At 32.2% G+C, this 19224-nt stretch overlaps 8 protein-coding genes and 2 long non-coding RNA genes across 17 annotated transcripts in view; 4 read left to right on the forward strand and 6 right to left on the reverse strand.

The window, feature by feature from the left end:
• Nucleotides 1-5710, forward strand: part of LOC128395241 (inactive tyrosine-protein kinase transmembrane receptor ROR1-like) — a 32209-nt gene extending 26499 nt beyond the window's left edge. For both annotated transcript variants that reach the window (XM_053355644.1, XM_053355645.1), the window contains exons 6-9: nucleotides 394-751; nucleotides 2217-2403; nucleotides 3795-4025; nucleotides 4128-5710. In XM_053355644.1, the coding sequence (XP_053211619.1) occupies nucleotides 394-751; nucleotides 2217-2403; nucleotides 3795-4025; nucleotides 4128-5587 (2236 nt within the window). In that variant the 3' untranslated portion in view covers nucleotides 5588-5710. The remainder of the gene's footprint in view (nucleotides 1-393; nucleotides 752-2216; nucleotides 2404-3794; nucleotides 4026-4127) is intronic.
• On the reverse strand, nucleotides 633-3801 carry LOC128395258 (uncharacterized). 7 transcript variants are annotated; one of them, XR_008326575.1, is made up of 6 exons: nucleotides 2803-3801; nucleotides 1999-2655; nucleotides 1727-1921; nucleotides 1426-1560; nucleotides 831-1268; nucleotides 633-768 (listed from the first exon to the last, which is right to left on the reverse strand). It is a non-coding gene; the product is annotated as an uncharacterized LOC128395258 (long non-coding RNA). The 7 variants fall into 7 exon arrangements; XR_008326578.1 differs by having other exon boundaries at nucleotides 831-1012; nucleotides 1104-1268; nucleotides 1727-2655; XR_008326579.1 differs by having other exon boundaries at nucleotides 831-1012; nucleotides 1082-1268; nucleotides 1727-2655.
• Nucleotides 5526-7204, reverse strand: LOC128395257 (uncharacterized). The gene is made up of 3 exons (XR_008326572.1): nucleotides 6630-7204; nucleotides 5738-6537; nucleotides 5526-5634 (listed from the first exon to the last, which is right to left on the reverse strand). It is a non-coding gene; the product is annotated as an uncharacterized LOC128395257 (long non-coding RNA).
• A 7-nt stretch (nucleotides 7205-7211) lies between these two features.
• LOC128395244 (tubulin beta chain-like) lies at nucleotides 7212-9206 on the forward strand. Its single transcript, XM_053355648.1, has 2 exons — nucleotides 7212-7684; nucleotides 7772-9206. The coding sequence occupies exons 1-2, from the start codon at nucleotides 7507-7509 to the stop codon at nucleotides 8941-8943; spliced, it is 1350 nt and encodes a 449-aa protein (XP_053211623.1). The 5' UTR covers nucleotides 7212-7506; the 3' UTR covers nucleotides 8944-9206.
• Nucleotides 9121-10020, reverse strand: LOC128395251 (low molecular weight phosphotyrosine protein phosphatase-like). Its single transcript, XM_053355656.1, has one exon. It carries the CDS (start codon nucleotides 9841-9843, stop codon nucleotides 9379-9381), a length of 465 nt encoding a protein of 154 aa, XP_053211631.1. The 5' UTR covers nucleotides 9844-10020; the 3' UTR covers nucleotides 9121-9378.
• Nucleotides 10021-10286: 266 nt separating this feature from the next.
• Nucleotides 10287-11731, reverse strand: LOC128395252 (calmodulin-like). The gene is made up of 4 exons (XM_053355657.1): nucleotides 11593-11731; nucleotides 11356-11521; nucleotides 10960-11279; nucleotides 10287-10536 (listed from the first exon to the last, which is right to left on the reverse strand). Exons 1-3 carry the CDS (start codon nucleotides 11593-11595, stop codon nucleotides 11002-11004), a joined length of 447 nt encoding a protein of 148 aa, XP_053211632.1. The 5' UTR covers nucleotides 11596-11731; the 3' UTR covers nucleotides 10287-10536; nucleotides 10960-11001.
• A 59-nt stretch (nucleotides 11732-11790) lies between these two features.
• LOC128395248 (neuferricin-like) lies at nucleotides 11791-13230 on the forward strand. Its single transcript, XM_053355651.1, has 2 exons — nucleotides 11791-12129; nucleotides 12208-13230. The coding sequence occupies exons 1-2, from the start codon at nucleotides 11988-11990 to the stop codon at nucleotides 13038-13040; spliced, it is 975 nt and encodes a 324-aa protein (XP_053211626.1). The 5' UTR covers nucleotides 11791-11987; the 3' UTR covers nucleotides 13041-13230.
• Nucleotides 13218-14629, reverse strand: LOC128395246 (general transcription factor IIH subunit 2-like). Its single transcript, XM_053355649.1, has one exon. The coding sequence runs from the start codon at nucleotides 14491-14493 to the stop codon at nucleotides 13336-13338; it is 1158 nt and encodes a 385-aa protein (XP_053211624.1). The 5' UTR covers nucleotides 14494-14629; the 3' UTR covers nucleotides 13218-13335.
• A 111-nt stretch (nucleotides 14630-14740) lies between these two features.
• Nucleotides 14741-16451, forward strand: LOC128395247 (dolichyl-phosphate beta-glucosyltransferase-like). Its single transcript, XM_053355650.1, has one exon. It carries the CDS (start codon nucleotides 14961-14963, stop codon nucleotides 16029-16031), a length of 1071 nt encoding a protein of 356 aa, XP_053211625.1. The 5' UTR covers nucleotides 14741-14960; the 3' UTR covers nucleotides 16032-16451.
• A 1019-nt stretch (nucleotides 16452-17470) lies between these two features.
• LOC128395250 (sperm-associated antigen 5-like) lies at nucleotides 17471-18810 on the reverse strand. The gene is made up of 3 exons (XM_053355655.1): nucleotides 18494-18810; nucleotides 18040-18265; nucleotides 17471-17772 (listed from the first exon to the last, which is right to left on the reverse strand). Exons 1-3 carry the CDS (start codon nucleotides 18642-18644, stop codon nucleotides 17496-17498), a joined length of 654 nt encoding a protein of 217 aa, XP_053211630.1. The 5' UTR covers nucleotides 18645-18810; the 3' UTR covers nucleotides 17471-17495.
• Between the last annotated feature and the right edge of the window lie 414 nt (nucleotides 18811-19224).

Here is a 19224-nt window from a genome sequence, read left to right on the forward strand (position 1 = left end):
GACTGAACGATTTGAAAGAAGACAAAATGTTCCAAGTTAAATGTTAACTGTAAAGACGATAATCAATAACCATTGATTAACAATTAGATTAGATGAAGATGTAAGTGAATTTGAAGATAAATTCACCATAGGAAAACATGAATTTCTATGAAAAAAATATATATATTTCTTACTCGAATGGAGCCAATATTTCACAGAGAAATGCGATTTTTTCCTCTTTTATAAGTTCCATGTTTGAATCATCATGAATTCTGAACTTTTTTCATGTTATTATTGTTGAAACTGTTTCCGCTCAATCAATTTGATGCTTTATCCATTTCTCAGTATCAATAGTGGTACGAAAATTGTAATGTTTTCATATTTCGCCTTCTTGATTTTTGTCTATTGTTATAGCTCATCAAAAGCCATCATTTTGCCTGCATCACCATCATCATCATTATCATCATCAACCTCATCGCCATCAACTTTTGTCTCTTCGTCATCAGCCTTAGATGTACATCGTTCACCAGAATCTAAATGTAGGATTTATTCTGGTAAATTGTGTTCACAGTTTATTGGTAATCGAAGTATCTACTTGGAACCGGAAATAAGCCAAGAAATTTTGGAAGATAATTTAGCAGTTCTTTTCGAAATGATCGCAACATCTCATCAGATTTCACATCAGTGTCATAGATTCGCAATATCATCTGTTTGTTTCTTCAATTTTCCAGTCTGTCGGACAGAACCTTCAGGTCAACTGGTCATTCGAAAGGTAAGTCCATCATCATTCTGTATAAAAAGAAACATTAACGGCAATCAAAAGATTCACATGTAAATCATTAGCGTCTTACCTTTTTTACTCAATCATTTCAATGGAAACTCAGAAAGAGATGATGTTTAATGTCCATTGAAAGTAAAATAATCAAGTTAATCCAGTTAACCATTAGTTGGAAGCTTTTAAACAATCAGATAACATGAAGATGATCAGATGAAAATACATCGACACAATAGTGACAAGCTTAATCTAAGGTTACTAAGGTAAAATAATGACATTGAAATGAAAATAAATCAGCAAAACTTTCAGAAAGATTGTTATTGTTACTTTTAAAACAAAAATATCGAACCAATATTATCAAGTTTTCCTTATTGTTGTAGCTATTAAATTAGATCCAATTGTTACTGTTCAAGTTTATCATTGGGATTGAGTCAAGTTAATCCACAGGAATAGAAAGACCAAGAAAAAAAAATTCACAGAGAGAAAGTGAAACTTATTGTAAATACAAAATAACCTGAGAAGAGATGAAAAAACATATTATTAGATAATGATGTTGATAATAAAAGGATGAGGATGATAAAGTAAAAGTAAAAAAGATAAAGAGATATAAAGAGAGAGAGAGAAGATAAATTCTCTCCACCTTTGTATATCTTTTGTATCTCTATTTTTACCTGAGTAACAATGGCCACAGAATATGAGTTAGAATGAATTAAATGAATACCAAAGGATTTCACCAGAGAAATTGATGCTGATGTTTCATTCGGAACATTTTCTTTGGGTTTTCATGGGCATTTTACCTTCTAAACCTGTGGATTTAATGTGAATATATTACACAGAGAAAGTTATATTAGTTACCTGGAATAAGAAATAATATATGTTAGAGAGAGAGAGAGAGAGAGAGAGAGAGAGAGAGAGAGAGAGAGAGAGAGAGAATGAGAAAAGAATAAAATTTTCGCCGATAAATCAACTTACCTGTAAGATATATTATCATGATGATGGCTGAAAGTAATCATATTAATATACACCTTTGAATGAAATGAACGGCAAGTTCAGAGTTGTTGTTGAGAGTGAAAATGGTTTCTTCAGAATTCAGTGGAAATATTATATCATGGTAATAATATATAATTCCCTGGTTTTACCGGATATTAGATGAATCTTGTAAATTCCCTGGAGCAAGAATGATAAAAATATGATTGATCAACACACCTAGAAATAGAATCAGATTTATCTATGTGTTTATTTACTGTTATCAATATTTTTTTCTCGCTCGTTTTTTTTTGGCCAAACCAATTTCATTTTCAAGTCTAATCGTGACTTTGATTGTATCGATAAATCATTAATCATCATCATCAAAGATATTGATTTGATTATATTGTAGTTTATGTTTTCTCTTTGCCCTTGTTATCATCATTAATTTTAATTCGTATGATTGATATACGATTTGTATCTCGTCTTTTCTCAGGTTTGTCGAGATGAATGCGAAATATTGGAAAGTTCAATATGTCGAAAAGAGTATTCGATGGCTCGAAGTATACCGATAATCAACAGCAATTTGTTGCCCAAATGTACAAATTTACCGATTCTTGGAACTCCCGATGATTCTGATTGTGTACAACTTGGTGTTCCCTCTTCAGTACGACCTTTGAAAGGTAAAACTCGTAAACATTTAAATGGAAAAACAAAGTTTTTTCTAGTTCGATTAGAACTTTTTTCTCTCTCCTCCTTTTCCATTTTCGAAAAACGTTTTTCTTTTCTTCCAAAAATGATAATACACATAAAAAGTTGTTCTCTTTTATTTTGTCTTCTCCAAAGTGATTCAATTTCCACCAAAATAATTGTATCTTCTTCTTCCTTCCATGTTGAGAGCATGATGATGATGATGATGATAGAAAATTGTTCATCTGAAGAGGGAAATAAACAAATAATAAAATATTTAGAAAATATTTACACCCATGATTATTACATGGAAATGAGTAACATGAGATTTTTTTTTCTTCTTCTCTTCTAATATTACCCATGGAGATTATTTGGTTCACTTTAATACTCACGATTCTGAGTGTAGTTAAATTTCATTTCATTTGGAAAAGAAAGACAAAAAAAAATGATTCCATGGCTTTGAATGAGATTTGAAAGTTGAACCATTGGAACTTTTTCCTCCATTCTCACTCCATCTGATAGAGAAAGTGATATAACTCCCTGGCCGATTTTCCTTGAATATATAATATTGAACAAGAGGTTTTTTTATCATCATTATTATGTAACCAAAGAAAATGCATCAATCTTGAATTCATCTGATTCCAATGTAATTTCATGTTATCAGGATTTTATATGTTACGTTTTCTGTTTTTTTTTGTTTCTTCCATGTTCAGGTTTAGGAGATTGAGTCAAATCATTTGGTTCACATCTCAAGAGTATAGTTGATGAAATTGATGACATTTCACCCTTAGGGTAGTTTCATATATTCATGTATTTACTTAACTCTTATAATGTTAGATGAAAATTCAATCTCTCAAAGAATTGAAATTCAAATCTTTTTCTTTACTTTTTTTTTCTGATCAAACTATTGGAAACTTTACTTTCTTTTTACATGTCCCATGAAAAACAAACTCTTGCCATTATATATTGAACTTTCCCTGTTCTCAGGCTGAGTAGATTATTATGAAAATGTAATAAACTTTCAATGTGAAAATCTACATTGATTGATCGTGAAGTGTATTTGTTATAATAATAAACTAGAACTTTTTTTTTGTTGACTTCATCATGATCTTAGGGCCATCATTATTAAAGTAAAAGTGAATGGTCACTTTTGTAACATTCTAATAGGTCAATAGTAAGGGTCAAAATCTCATTAAATTGGTCAAATTCATGATCCATCAGAAAGTAAATGAAAAATATTTCATTTCAAATTGTTGAGTGATATGGGTTATATGAAATTATATTGATCTCAAGTGTTGGCTATTTGATGGATTAAATTAAACAAAAAAATCTAAATTGATTGCTGGTCTAAATTTTTGGTGTATTTTGTGTCTCTATCATTTAGATGGGCAAATTTGTTTCAGTGGAAATGGTCAAGAGTATCGAGGTATGATTGACCATTCAATTTCTGGGCGTAAATGTCTTCCCTGGTCAGTCAGTTATGGTACAACCCATTATGAGGAGTTAATTGGTGGTCATAATTATTGCCGAAATCCTGGTGGAATTGAGGCTCAACCTTGGTGCCTGGTTGATGAGAATTCACGGAAACGTGAACTATGTGATATACCTCGTTGTGGTTAGTATTTAGTTCCGTAAGCACCAATGTGACCTGAGTGAGAGAAAAAAAAATCCAAATTGTTGTTTAAATTTTTCTTTTCTTTTTTTGTTCATATTACAGAGGATACTTATCGTTTATATTTTCTATTAACACCAATCTTGGCAGCGATTTGTGTTGTCTTAATCATCTTTATTGTGATCACTTATCGACAAGTTTTATATCGAAAATCATCCGTTGCTAGTTACATGACGACAACTTTGCGATCTGCTCAATATGCTTCGCCCATTTCCCCTGTTCTATGTAAACGAAGTCCAGCTCCTTTATGGGTAGAATATGATCCTAATCGTTATTCAGAAACGGTAACCAATACATCGAGTCCAACACCTTCGTCTAATCAACACAATCAACAAATAGTTCATTCATCTGAAGGTGGAAACTCTGGTGATTCCATTAAACCGGCAAAACTTATTCACTATCCAATGAGCTCAATCAAATTTGAGGGTAAATTGTGTGAAAGTGATTTAGGTGATATTCTTATGGGTGAATTATTAATTCCTCAGGGTGTTGTTGTTCCAGTGGCAATAAGGACTCTTCGTGAAGATTCATCGGTAACTATGATTGATAATTTTAAATCGGAAGCGTTAACTTTGGCTTCTCTTCAACATACCAACATTGTTTGTCTACTTGGTGTTTGTTTCACTGATCGTCCACTTTGTATGATGTTTGAACTTATGGCCGAAGGTAATTTACTTGGTATACTTCAGGCCTACAATCCGCATAAATCAAATTCTCTTGATCGTTCCTCGTCTAATCAATCGGTGGTCTCTCTCGAGATACAAGATTTACTTCACATATCAATACAAATCTCCGCCGGGATGGAGTATTTATCATCGAAACATTTTACCCATCGAGATTTGGCCGCTCGAAACTGCCTTGTCTCCGATTATTTAACCATCAAGATTAGCAATTTTCGCCTCAATCGAGAAGATTATTCAAGTGATTACTATTGTATTCCTAATAATATGTCGGTTCCAATTAGATGGCTTCCACCTGAGTCCATTTTCTATGAGAAATTTACTTCCGCTTCGGATGTTTGGTCTTTTGGAATTGTTCTTTGGGAAATTTTCTCTTTCGGTAATCAACCTTATGCAGGTTTTACCAATGAACAGGTAATCGAGTTGATTCGTGATGGTCATCATTTACCTTGTCCAGAAGACTGTCCACCTCATTTCTATTCCATTATGTTAGAATGCTGGAAACGGGAACCGGGAGGTAGACCAACATTCAGTGAGCTCCACAATAAATTGAAAGCGCTCCAGGCAGTTGAAAATATCCGCTCTGCTCGTAATGGTTATCCAAGGTTTGGACCACTTCGTTCGGGATCGGGTAACATTAGCACCTATTCAAGATCTTGTTCACCGGCTCATTTAACTCGAAATCCAATTCCAAATGGTCCAATGTCCAGTCCAAGAAAAATGAAGCGACAAATGATTACCGCTTGTAAGGAATCTTCATTTGAAGCTTCGTACTCTAAATTGTCTTTCCCACTTGAGAAATCATCGTCATTTGGTTTCGTGTAAATTGTAATTCCAATCACAATCAACTAATTGTAATCTTTTGTTAAAATCTGAAAAACAAAACGCACAAAAAAAAGACAGAAAAAACTTTGTTAAATTGACTTTGTATCGGTAAACCAAATTAAGTCTCTGATCTTTTTTTTTTATATTAACCATTGTAATATATTGATTTGTACAAAGGTAATTTAACAGTAATTAACTGTTGTTGTCCTATTGAATTAAATAAATTTTGGAGGAATTTATATATAATCATTATCAAGAAATACAAATGATGAGGATAAAATTACTCAAAGTGAATTGTTTTTGGAGCAAACTGAAAGTTTTGATTGATTGTTGTTGATGACGATCAAGATGATTATCTGATATGATCATGAGAAGCAATTAAAATCTTAATAATATCGATTTAATAAGGTTGTTTTGGTGATGAAGAAAACGCCATTGATTGCCTGAAGAGATGATTACTCATTTTCTGTAATAAATCATGATTTATACAATAGAATTGACTAAATTCATATTGAACAAATGTAATGACAGCTGAATAATTGACAATGGTGGTAGACAAATGATCATTATGATTGTGATGATCATCAGGATAACCTATTGTTTTCATCGGAACAGGTTAAATCATTGATGATTAATCATTAAACAGCAACGATGGATCCAAATCACCATTCCAATTCAATGGGAATACAATTCAATCGTAATTAACTTTCCTCATAAAATACAAAAGTGTAAATAAAATTATCCCTATGGATCCAAAAGGAAAACAAATGACAATTTAAACAAAATAAATTGTAATCACCAAGATGATATTGATTAAGTTTCACTGATCCACCAGAATTTAAGTTAATCACCAAGCAAATAAGAAATTGAAAATTGATTAACCAAAAAGATGTAAGTTTTAATGATTAGTGATTAAAGAAAAAATCACAATCACAATCAGTTGATAATCTCTGTAGATATAAGTAATGATGGAGAAAAGAAAACAAATTAATACAATTAGTTAATTGCAACGGAAGGAAAATTCAAACAAAACATTACTAACCTTGGACGAATGATAATTGTAGACAATCAATTAAAGGGAAATGTGTTAATCAAATTGATCAAATTAATTAAAGAAAAACAAAATTGGAAAAGAAAACAAATAAAAAGAAAACAAAATGGCGATTCAATAAGATGAACTTTTGATTAATCATATTAATGGCGGAAAATCAATTCCAATGGAGGAAAGAAACACTTAACAAGCCAGTAACCTTTGATCATTATTACGATATCACAATTAAAGATTAACAACAATTAAGAGGAAAAAAAAAATACAAATGGAAAAACAATAAAACTGATTAACCGTTGGAATTAAAAATTCAATTTGATCTCTCATATAGACTCACATGGTTTCAATTGGTTGTTTATTTAAGATTGAAGATTAACTGTTAAGATGATTTATAAATTGTTGTTAACAACCATTGTAATTAACTTTTGGGTGTTGGCTAAAAGATGAAGACAACTGTTAATAAGAGAATCAACCAACTGATCAAATCAAATTAGATTAATTGTTTGTTAACAATCATCAAGTTCACCTTACTAACCAATCAGTGTTCCCGTTGGTAACGAGCCGTTTTTTTTTTCAACTGTTGATTAAACATTTAAATTGTTTCGTTTCCAATTAAATATTGATTTCTCTTCACAATCATCATCATCTTCATTTCCACCTCAACACCTTAACCATCATCATCATCTTCATCTTCATCATTTTCCATTTGTATTTAGTTAAATCAAATTTAACCTTTTTATATTTTTCTCTTTCTCTCTTTCCATTGTTACCCTAGAGACTTTTGTTTTTATTTATTTACCTTTTGGTGTTTTAAACTGAATTTTAGTTTCCATTATTTTTGTTAATTGTTTTAATTGTTGGTTGAATCAAAATGCGTGAAATTATTCAAATTCAAACTGGACAATGTGGTAATCAAATTGGTTCCAAATTTTGGCAAACCATCGCCGATGAACATGGTATTGATGGTCAGGGAAGATGTACCAACGCTAATGATTCAAATCGAGCCTCTAAATTGGATAAGATTAACGTTTATTTCAATGAAGCTGGAGGTGAGTTAATTAGTGATTAATTAAAGAGTCGAGTTTGGTTGTGTGGTTGTTAATTGTTGTTTGTTGTGTGTCTTTTTTTTTTGATAGCCGGTGTTTATGTTCCCCGATCTATTTTGGTTGATTTGGAGCCTGGAACTATGGAAGCGGTTCGATCTGGACCTTTAGGTGGTATATTTAGACCGGATAATTTTATCAATGGTCAATCGGGAGCGGGTAACAATTGGGCTAAAGGTTATTATACCGAAGGAGCTGAATTGGTTGATTCGGTTTTGGATGTGCTCCGTCGTGAGGCTGAAAGATGTGATTGTCTTCAAGGTTTCCAATTGTGCCACTCATTGGGAGGTGGTACTGGTTCCGGTATGGGTACTCTGATTATCTCAAAAATTCGTGAAGAATATCCTGATCGTATAATGACCACTTTTTCCGTTTTCCCATCACCCAAAGTATCTAATACCGTTGTTGAACCTTACAATGCGACCTTATCAGTCCATCAACTGTTAGAATCAACCGATATGACCTTTGTCATTGACAATGAAGCTCTTTATGATATTTGTTATCGTTCATTGAAACTCTCAGAACCAACATACGGTGATCTTAATCAATTGGTTTCTTACACCATGTCCGGTGTGACAACTTGCCTTCGTTTCCCTGGACAATTAAACGCTGACCTAAGGAAATTAGCGGTTAACATGGTTCCATTTCCAAGGTTACATTTCTTTGTCTCTAGTTTTTCCCCGATCATGTCAAGAGCTTCAAGAAATTTTTCTTCCCTTTCCGTTCATGAATTGTCTCAACAAATGATCGATTCAAAGAACATGATGGCCGCATGTGATGCACGTCATGGTCGATATTTGGCTGTTGCAGCCATTTTCCGTGGTAAAATGTCCACCAAAGAGGTTGAAGATGAAATGACTGCCATGCAGAGTAAAAACTCGGCTCAATTTGTCGAATGGATTCCGAATAATGTGAAAACTGCTGTTTGTGATATTCCACCCAAAGATCTTCCGATGTCGGCAACGTTCATTGGTAACACCACCGCCACTCAAGAGGTTTTCAAACGGCTTCAGGAACAATTTTTCTCCATGTTCCGTCGTAAGGCTTTTCTTCATTGGTACACTGGCGAGGGTATGGATGAGATGGAATTTTCTGAAGCTCAGTCCAACATGTCAGATCTTATCGCTGAATATCAACAATACCAAGAGGTTGGAACTAATGATGAAGATGAGGATGGTCGAGAAGAAGATGCTGATTATAATTAAATTTAAAAGGGAAAATTTGCTGAAAGAAAAAATTCTCTGGACTCTGAAAGAAAAGAAAAAAAGACCAACCTTTGATTGTTATCATTTTAATTTCCATTTCCATTTTCCTTTGAATGTTTTATTTTCTCATTTACATTATCGTAAAACTTATTTTTTTATCCAAAAGAAAATATCTAATTCTCCCATCGATGATTGTTTTTATTTCCACATTTTAATACATTTTAAACAATTAAAATGAATACAATGTCTCCAATTGAGTTTAATTTCCGTTCTACTCAAAATTTGTAATATTAGAAATTTGAGATTTTGAAGAAACACTCATAATAAAATAAGATGATTGTCCATTCAAACAGATGAACTATCGCTATTATTCAGTTGATTAAGATTACTACCTTGAGAGAGAATTAACAACGATTATCAAAAGGAATTTGTCTTCTATTGGTGTGAATCAAGAAACGCATTTACTGAGGCCAATGCTTTCTCGTAACACTCTTCGAATCCTTTGTCATCTGAATCGTACCATGGATCATGAATAATTGTTTTACCGTCTGGATGATAATCGCCTAGAAGACCAATTTCCGCTGTACCATCGGCTGGAGCTTTTCTTTTAATGTCTTGTAAATTTGATTTATCCATACCAAAGATGAAATGGAATTTTTTATAATCATCTTTACACAATTGACGGCATTTATGCTTATACTCAATTCCATGGCGTTTAATACATGCAGTTGCTCGGCGGTCGGGTGGTGATCCAGTGTGTTCATTAGAAGTTGCCGCTGAATCAACAAACCATTTATCCTCTAATCCTCGTTCCTTAACAACATGTTGAAAAACAGCTTCAGAAATTGGTGATCGGCAAATGTTACCAAGACAAACCATTAGAACGCCTCGTTTACCCATTTCTCTTCAATGACACTACAAAACAATCACTTCTCTAATTAACCAATGACAATTGGGATGAAAATTAGAATTTAAATTTTAAATACAATCAATCGTTTAATCGTAAAGTAAACAATTAATTGTAGCAACGAAAAGTTAACGTTAAGATTTGATCAACTTGTCAACTTGTAAACAAAAAATTCTTCCGATTGTGATTGGTTGTTTTCTATTGGCGCTTTAATTGAATTTTCGTTGCATTCGAAAATTTGAAAAAAAGAAAATTGAAATTCTTTTTTGGTCAAATGTCACCGTTAATCTATGATTTCATTCAAACGAGTAAAAAAATATTCGAAACAAATTCCGTCTACTTCAATTTTTCGATGGACAAATTTAGGACTAGAAAAGATCGACTGAACTCTCATTTTAGACCGAACAGAAAATTGGAAACAACAATTAATATGGAATTAATTTTTATTTTCAATTGTATTAGTTTTAAATTAAATGGATTTACTGATCCCATCTTCAAGGCTTAGGTTAGTGGGGAAAATAAAACAAATCTAGTTATCCTTATAAATCGATTTGTTGAAAATGAATATCGCTTGGTCCAAGATTCGGTCCAAATTGGTCATTCATTAATTGGTTAATTTAAGCTTTGAAATGGAATTTCCAACTTTAAATAATCCATCTTGCCTGCAATCATCATCTATTGGAACACTAGAAGATTGAGAAGAAGAAGATTTAAAATAGTAACTATTAATAGAACAATTAAAACTTGGATATGAGTTCATGATGGTCATCAGATTGATTTGATTTTCATTGAAAACGAAACTTGGAGTAAGTCATTTGAAAACTTATTCTTGATACTACTTGTTGATAAGGAATCAGCAATTGATTAAACATTGAGTATCACAGGTATTAACCTTAATCACTATTCAAACAGCTCAGTTAATTCTTCTATATGAATTTGTGATAAATTCACAAACCGTTTCACAGAAATGTGACTTTTCCCGTTCGTTCAGTGAAATGTTATATTCAAGAAGCGAACTGACAACAAAAATTTAACTTTTGAACATTTACCAGATAATTAAACGAGCTTCAAGCACTTAGAGTGCTTTTTACAAGCAAATAGCAACTTACTAATACTGTTAATAGCGTTTCTATTTCTCATCTCGTTGAACACTAATAATCTGGAACTGGAGCTGCAAGAACACCAATTAAATCCTGATACTTGACATAAGTTCCCATAGTGTTCGCTTCTCGTAAGATATGGTCAACTTCACGATTTCCAAGTTTCTCACCCCATTGACAAAGAATATGCTTTAAATCGCGAACATGAATTTGTCCAGTTTTCTCTCGATCCCAAGCCTGAAAAGCTTCCATAATTTCCTCTGGAACTTTTTCCTTCTTTGAATGAGTATGCATGACATCAAGAAAATCAGCAAAAGACAATTTACCTCCTAAACAAAAACAACAATACAAAGATAATTAAACACTAATTAAGAATAGAATATCTAATTTAACAAGAGAATTTACCTTTTTCCTTAAGATAGACTTGCATCTCCGGAATCGTTGGGCTCATTCCAAGTGATCTCATGATCAATGAAAGCTCATCAAGATTCACAATCATCCCATTGTTGTGAGTATTCAAATAGAAACAATCTCTAAACTCATCGATATCTTGTTCCTTAAAGTATCGAGCCTAATAAAAAAAAATTAGAAGAAACAATTAAACGAAAACAATTAAAAAATTAAAGAGAAAAACAAACTTACCATGATTACGTTTTCTTTTCAACAACAACAATAGAATCAGGTGATTGGAGAAAGAGAAAAAGAAAGAGAATAGAAAATAGTTACTTGTCAGTTTCTCTTTTCTTTCTTATTCTTTTTCTTTCTTTCTCTCTCTTTTTTCCAATTCTAATTAATTAGTTTGAATTTTTTTTTCTATCAAACCGAATACATTTGATCGATTAGTTTATTTTTCTATTAGTAATCCAATTAATCAACAATTAACTGAACGTTTTAAAAGGAAAATGAATTTCGTGTCTCCGTAATCTTTTTTTTCTTGTTACTTACCTGACTTTTTATACCTTTTGCTTTGTGTCCTTTGTCTTGGTCTTGTCATCTAAATACAATTGATTTGAGAAATTGTTACAATTTAACCAAAGATGAAGTTAATTATTTCTATAATTAGTCTGGCAATACCTTTGATTGGTATTTCTATTGTTTATATTTATCCAAGTTTTAAGGAGCAAAGTGTTGAGTTGATTTTTTTCCTTGGTAAGACAATTTATTATGGGATCAGAAGAGGTGAGTTACTATTTAATTAGTTTTTCTATTCTTAATTGTTACTTAATTTGAGTGTTTTTCTTTCTAAATTTATTGTAGTTGATCCAGATAATTCGGATGGAGTTAGTGGTAAACGTTGCCTACCTTCGGGTGAATTATTGTTCACTCAAGAAGATCTGGCTAAATATAATGGCGATAAAAGTGGTTCTAAAATTTATCTCGCCTTTCTTGGTATAGTTTATGATGTTTCCGGTGGTTCTAAACACTATGGACCCGGTGGGGCTTATGCCTTCTTCTCGGGGAAAGATGCCACCCGTGCCTTTGTGACCGGACAATTTGACAACGATGGACTTGTGGATGATGTCAACGGCTTATCAGTTGACTCTTTTTCCAGTGTTCGTCAATGGGAAGACTTTTATGAGAAAGATTATAAAAGAGTTGGTCGGGTTATTGGTGCTTATTACGATAAATTAGGTTGTCCGACAAGTTCCATTGATTATGTAAAGACAATGTATAAAAAACTTGAAGAGGAAGAAGCTAAAGCTCTGGAAGATACTGATCAGTTTCCTCATTGTAATAGTGAATTCCATGCGGAAACTAATTACCATAGAGTTTGGTGTTCTGACATGAGTGGGGGAACAAAAAGAAACTGGATCGGTGTACCAAGGCAATTGTACCTTCCCCGTGAAAAGGTTCACCGATGTGCTTGTGTTAAAGATAAAGGTTCACCTACAGTTCCAGCAATCGATTATGCCGATGATGACGATGAAATGATTCCAGATCAAGAAACAGTTGAACAAGAAGCAATCATAACCTCTACCAAATTAGAGGAAACAGAACAAGATGTCGGAGATTTGAAACATCCAAGAATCAAAGAGTATCCTAATTGTGATCCCAATTCACACGAATGTGTCCTCTCTTCTCCCCTTTAATCAACTTTAATTACTCTCGAGAAGATTGTTCTCTTTCTCTCTAATCAACTCTAATCTGTCATTTTCATCAATAGTTTTCAAAAATTTCGTGGCCTGTGCATTGAAATTTTCAATATTCTTGCAATATCATGAAAAATAATTTTCTTCTTTCAAGCTTGAAGGAGAAATATATTCTCATTGGAAAAGAAAATGGAAAGAATTGTATCTTTTAATCAAAGTAATTAGTGGAATGGTAAAATACATGATGTTGTTTTTTTTGGTTTTTACACAAGTGAAATGCTATCATATTCATTGATTACCTATGAATTCCTGGTTTACTTGCACAACCAGGACAAAGATGCATATTCTCATGAATGAAAAGATCACATTCTATGCAGAATTTATTGTGACAATGTCCACATTGGGAAGTTTTGGTCATTTCTATTTGACAAGCGAAACATTTTTCCCCATTGGTACAATCGGTCTCATTGAAAAGATCAACGGGAAATAGATGATGATAGGATCGAGAAAGATGAGTTGCTGAGACTAATGTTAGTCCACAGGTTTGACATTCAACGGGAAGGTCACAGTATTTAGATTCACATTGAGGACAAAAGTAGCCGGAGGTTGAAAAATTAACGGTCGATGATAAATGACAGACACACATTGAAGATTTACCTTCACCGTCATTCATGTAAGGTGGAAAACCCATTTTAATTAGAGATGATTCTGAATTAGCAGTAGCCGGTGGTGGATTAAGATGATTAAAGATTAAATCTTTACAATTAGTTTCATCCATGATAACATCATAGGTTCCCTTGGTTAATTTGGCAATTGTTGAGCATATTTTAACTTCAGCGGCCAAACCAATTACCGAAACTCTGATATTATATTTAACCAGTGATTCAATTGTTTCATTAATATCGGAAGGGTCACAGGTTGTTAGAGAACCAAAAATGACCAGAACCTCTTTACTTGTATGAGCTGGAAGATGTTTCAATGAGTGTAAACAAATTTCCAGTGAATTTTGTAAAGATGGTTCACCGACACAATTAACGTCCATTAATTTTTTAATTGTGTCCATTAAAGCTGTATGATTACCAGTTGATTCGATCATTTTTTCACCACGTTTATTTCGTGTAACAATTATACCAACTTGTGAGATTGGATTTTGATCAAAAAAATCATTAAGAAAAAGTTGTACTATTTTAAGTGTACAATAGATTCTTGTTGGTTTAAGATCAACTTCAACCATTGCTTGTGACATGTCAATTACTATGTAAAGATGCCTCATCATACCAAGACGAACATTTTTACGGTCAGTTAATCGTTTTCTTTTAGCTCGGTGGATCATATCATTAACGGAAGGCTGTAATAATCCATCCTCATTCTCACGAATGGCTTCCCATGTTTTCTCATATTCGGTTTCCCAACGATAACCTTTTTGCTCGTCATCCAAATCTATTCTATCCATGGTGATGTGTACACTTTCTCTTCACCTTTAACTAGTTAAAACTAAAGAAAAAGAGAGAGAAAAACAATTATCACAAATCAACAATCAACAATAATTTAATCAACAAATTGGAAAACAAAATGTAAACAAATGAATAAAAAAAAAATTTTTTTTCTTCCAAAACATATGATCATCTAGGTGGCGCTTCCATCGAGTCTCTATCATATGTTGGTGATTTAAAGATTAGTGTTGAATTAATTAATTACCTTTTCTGTGATTTAGTTATTAACACATCATTAGTTTTATTGTTTTTCCTACAATTTCCAATTCTCCTGAATCTGAAACGTGTCCTTTGGTGATTTATTGTCTTGGAGAAATTTCAATTTTCTTCTATTCTTTTTTCCATGTTTATGGTCTTCATCTTCTGGTATCTTCTTTGAGTCACTTTATCGTTTTCTTTTGGTATTTTTTTGCTTTGAGAAACAATTATGATCATTGTTGGTGGTTTAATTGTTGTTTTTATATTACTAGGTATTCTTGTGACATTTGTTAAATTATTGTCAACTGGTAGACCAAAGGTTTTTGTCCATGAGAATGAAAGATTTTTCTATGATCCAGTGTTGAAGGATCGGTTTCCATTTCCTCAGTTACTAAGTGATGGAGATGATGATGATGATGATGGTGCCAAATGTGAGAAATATTTATCTGTGATCATTCCTGCTTATAATGAGGAATCTCGTTTACCTGTTATGTTGGATGAAACTCTTGATTATCTGGAAAAAAGATGCCATGAATCAAGTGAATCGAAAAATGTTGACCAATCAAATCTGGATAAAACTAGTTCATCATCTTTGGAACCACCAAGAGGTGAACAGTTTACCTATGAGATAATTATTGTTGATGATGGTTCTCTTGATAAAACTACAAATGTTGCTCTTAAATATTCACTAAAATATGGAACTGATAAGGTTCGAGTTCTCAAGGCGTGTAAAAATCGTGGTAAGGGTGGAGCTGTTCGTTTGGGTGTTCTATCTGCCAGAGGGAAGTTAATTCTATTCGCTGATGCTGATGGAGCAACTAAATTTGCGGATATCGAAAAGTTGGAAAATTATCTGTACCAGTCAACTGACAATGAGAAAGATTTAATGAATTCCATTGCAATTGGATCAAGAGCTCATTTGGAGAAGGAATCAATGGCCACCAGATCCATTTTTAGAACAATTTTGATGCTTGGTTTCCATTTTGTTGTCTGGTTTTTTACTGTTCGATCCATCGAAGATACTCAATGTGGCTTTAAAATGTTCGGACGAAATGTGGCCCGTGTTCTTTTCAACCATATGCACGTTGAGAAATGGGCCTTTGATGTTGAGCTTTTATTTCTCGCCGAAAGAATCAAGTGTAACATCGGTGAATCAGCAGTTAATTGGACGGAAATCGATGGATCCAAAATTGTTCCCGTTTTTAGTTGGATTCAAATGGGAATCGATGTAATTAGTATTTCTTTGATGTACACAATCGGCGCTTGGACATTCCCGTTGAGAAAAGACAAAAATATTTAGACGAAAACAAAGAAACTTTTTTTTTAGAAAAGAAAAGAAATTTACTTTTTTACTAAGTGACAATCGGGACAATTAAGAAACAATTATTCAACTTTAATAATATATTTAAGTGTTGATTTTCTTGTTAAAATTTACCCTAATCAGTTGTACGATTTATGGGTATCGATCATCAATATTGAGAGTCAAACAATCAATCGCCTTGGATAATTTCTTACTTGCTGTTCACATGTTCCTTAATTGTCTAAATTAACTATTCTTCAAAAAGAAGAAGGAAAAAATTTCAATTTTGTTAATTATATTCAATAATTTCACCTAATGTCTCTCAGAATATTTCTCTCTCTACAATCTACCAAAGTTTTTTTTCTATTCTGTAAAACAATTAAGTGTAACAAATGATTAAATCATGATTTCAATTGAAAATTAGAGATTTCTTTTAGTCACAATTAATAATCTTTTTGAACAGACTTTGAATTCTCATTGATGAATTGTTAAAATAATCAAATTACAATAATGATTCTCAAGTGAATCTTGTTGATCAACAAGACAAATGATCAAGTTTTGCATAGTAAATTAAGAAAATATCACAATACTGATCATGTATTTCCAATTTTGTTTATCCTTCAAATTAATTTCCATGAGAAATTGATCATCTTCATTTAATCTGCTGGTTTCTCCAAGTCTTTTCTTTCTCATAATTGAATTGATTAATCATTTTAATTGTTCCAAGAATAATGAGTTGAACACTTGAACCTCCTCTACCACTAATTGTTGGAACCACGATTTTGATTGTAATTGATTAAATGGATACATCTGTTTGTCAGAATCATTTCTTCTCGATTTCTTGGTTGTTCCTCATTGGGAATAATTTCTGGAAAACTGATGATAATCATATGATGAATGATTGGTGTTTGTGCGCTTAAAGTGACAGATCAAATTGTCATAATGGTTATGAGATCAACAGGTAACAATAGACAGAGAAAAAAAAACAGGAAGAGAAAAATGGAAAACTGAGATTCATCATTCACTTTCCATTTCATTTACTACCTTCAAAAGTAGTTGGTAAACCTTTTGTTCAGTAGAAAAGTTTGCAAAAAGAATAGAAAAAAACTGGAAAGGTAAAGATTGTTTTCAGGTAAATATTTCTCTCTCTCTCTCTCTCTCATTCTCTCTAATTATGTTATAGTTTGTCTTTTTCAAAGGTTGTATCAAGCATTCAAGGTGTAATTGTTGTAGCGGTGGTGGTTGATTTTGTAAGCGATAGCAGATAAATATACAATATTTCATAAGATGTTGTTGTGTTTCAACAATTAGGAAAAACACTTTAGCAATTAAGGTAACATTGGACACATTTCACTGACACAAACACTATTAGGTATGGTTATTGGTTTGTGGGTGATTATAAAATAACATATAAAAAAGCGAAAAGTATATCAAGCTGATTATCGGTGAACCATTTCTTTGTATTCATTCATCGTCTTCGGGTGATATTGATTCTGAACTGTTGATCTCTGTAAGTTTTTGATATAATTCTTCAAGAGGTTTACATTTGGTCAGAATTTCTGGATTTTCTTTTAGAACACATTTAACTTGGTCTAGAAATTGGTCTAATCGTTTTATCTCATCCTCTGCACGTCTTTCGTTCTCCTCCCAGATCGCTCGATGTTTAATGTACCTTTTATCCAATTTATCGAGTTCATCGTTACTATTTTTAACCTCTTTCCCGAGGCTCTCAATTTCATTCCTAAAGAAATAAAAATCAAAGTGGGATGAAGATGGAGAGAAGAAAAAAAAACAATTATAAGTGAGAAATTATTAGTTTTTGAAGTTTACCCGGGCAAAGAAAACTGGTTCAGAAAACGTTAGTTTAAGGTAAGGTTTTCGTAATAAGATATAAGGTAAGGTTAACACAACAAGAATGACTCTTGGTGTATGATTTGGATTTTTTTTTTGCTTTTCGTTTCTTCATAAATAGCCCAAGAAAGAGCATAAATTATTAATGAAAACTTACTGTAATGATTGATTAGTGGTTGTCATTTGTTGTAATTTGACCTCAATCTCGGTCCGTGTTTTAATCTCTTTTGATAATTGGTCCTCGATTTCTTTCTTCTCTTCTTCGATAATTTGTTTCTCATCATTAAGGTAAAGAATTGTCTCTCGAAATTCTTTATTTTCAAATTCAAGGTCTTCATTTTTCTTCTGTAATCTTTGAATTTCTTCAGATAAAGTCTCGTAATCTAGGAAAAAAATTTAAGTAGAATATAAATAACCAAGAGTAAAAGAAAAGAGAAAATAATAAAACAAAATAAATTATGAATCCATAAAAAAGAAAATGGAGAAGAGAACAAAAAATATTCGCTAGAAAAAAAAACCAGAAAAGAACAAGAAGTAAACCTGAGAAATTTATCTTCTCCAAAATAGTTCAGCTAACAGTTAACAGAATAGAATTTAATTATTTAACTAACCTTTAGTTATTTTTGATCGAAGAAAATTTTCTTTCAAAACGTTCATAGAGCTTTTCAATTGCATGTCTTTCAATTGATTACAATATGAAGAAGGTGAAGGTGGAGTAGCGATGGGAGATGAAGATTTGGACGGTGAAGGTGAAGACATCATATCGACACTCAATCTGTAGATGAGAACAATGAACCAATCAAAAAGCGTTAGAATAAAAAAACAAATCAAATAGAATCACAATTAAAATAGTAAATTAGTAAAAAGTCACCATAAGAGACACTTTAAAAAAATAATCTCTTTCTAATGTAAACATAAACAAGATCTAAAACCGAATGACCCGGGAAAAGATTAAATCGATCACCAGGTTTCGCTTTGATCGAAAATTTTACCCGCGCAATTCGAAAATTGTAAAAGATAAAAAATCTCAAAAGTAAACAATTAATTTCCAATTGGAATCAACAATTAACTCTAATCATTCCTAGTCTCATGTTTCAATTAATTTGGAATCAATTTCGTAATCAGAGTAACTGGTTTGATTGTATTTCTTGTGATTCTTTGGTTGGATTAATTGTTTTCTCTTCAATTCTCTCAACAATTATATTTGTTTATCTTAATTGATTTTAAGTGAAAAGTTAAATTTGATTTTGGTTTTGATTTTGATCAACAATTTTGATTTTGTTTTCCTTTAATTGGGTTGAAAGGTGATTTGTTATTTACTTTTATTATTTAAGATTAACAA

The sequence above is a fragment of the Panonychus citri genome, unplaced genomic scaffold (assembly GCF_014898815.1).
Source record: "Panonychus citri isolate SS breed McGregor unplaced genomic scaffold, ASM1489881v1 Contig00141, whole genome shotgun sequence".
In the NCBI taxonomy this organism is placed as follows: Eukaryota; Metazoa; Arthropoda; class Arachnida; order Trombidiformes; family Tetranychidae; genus Panonychus; species Panonychus citri.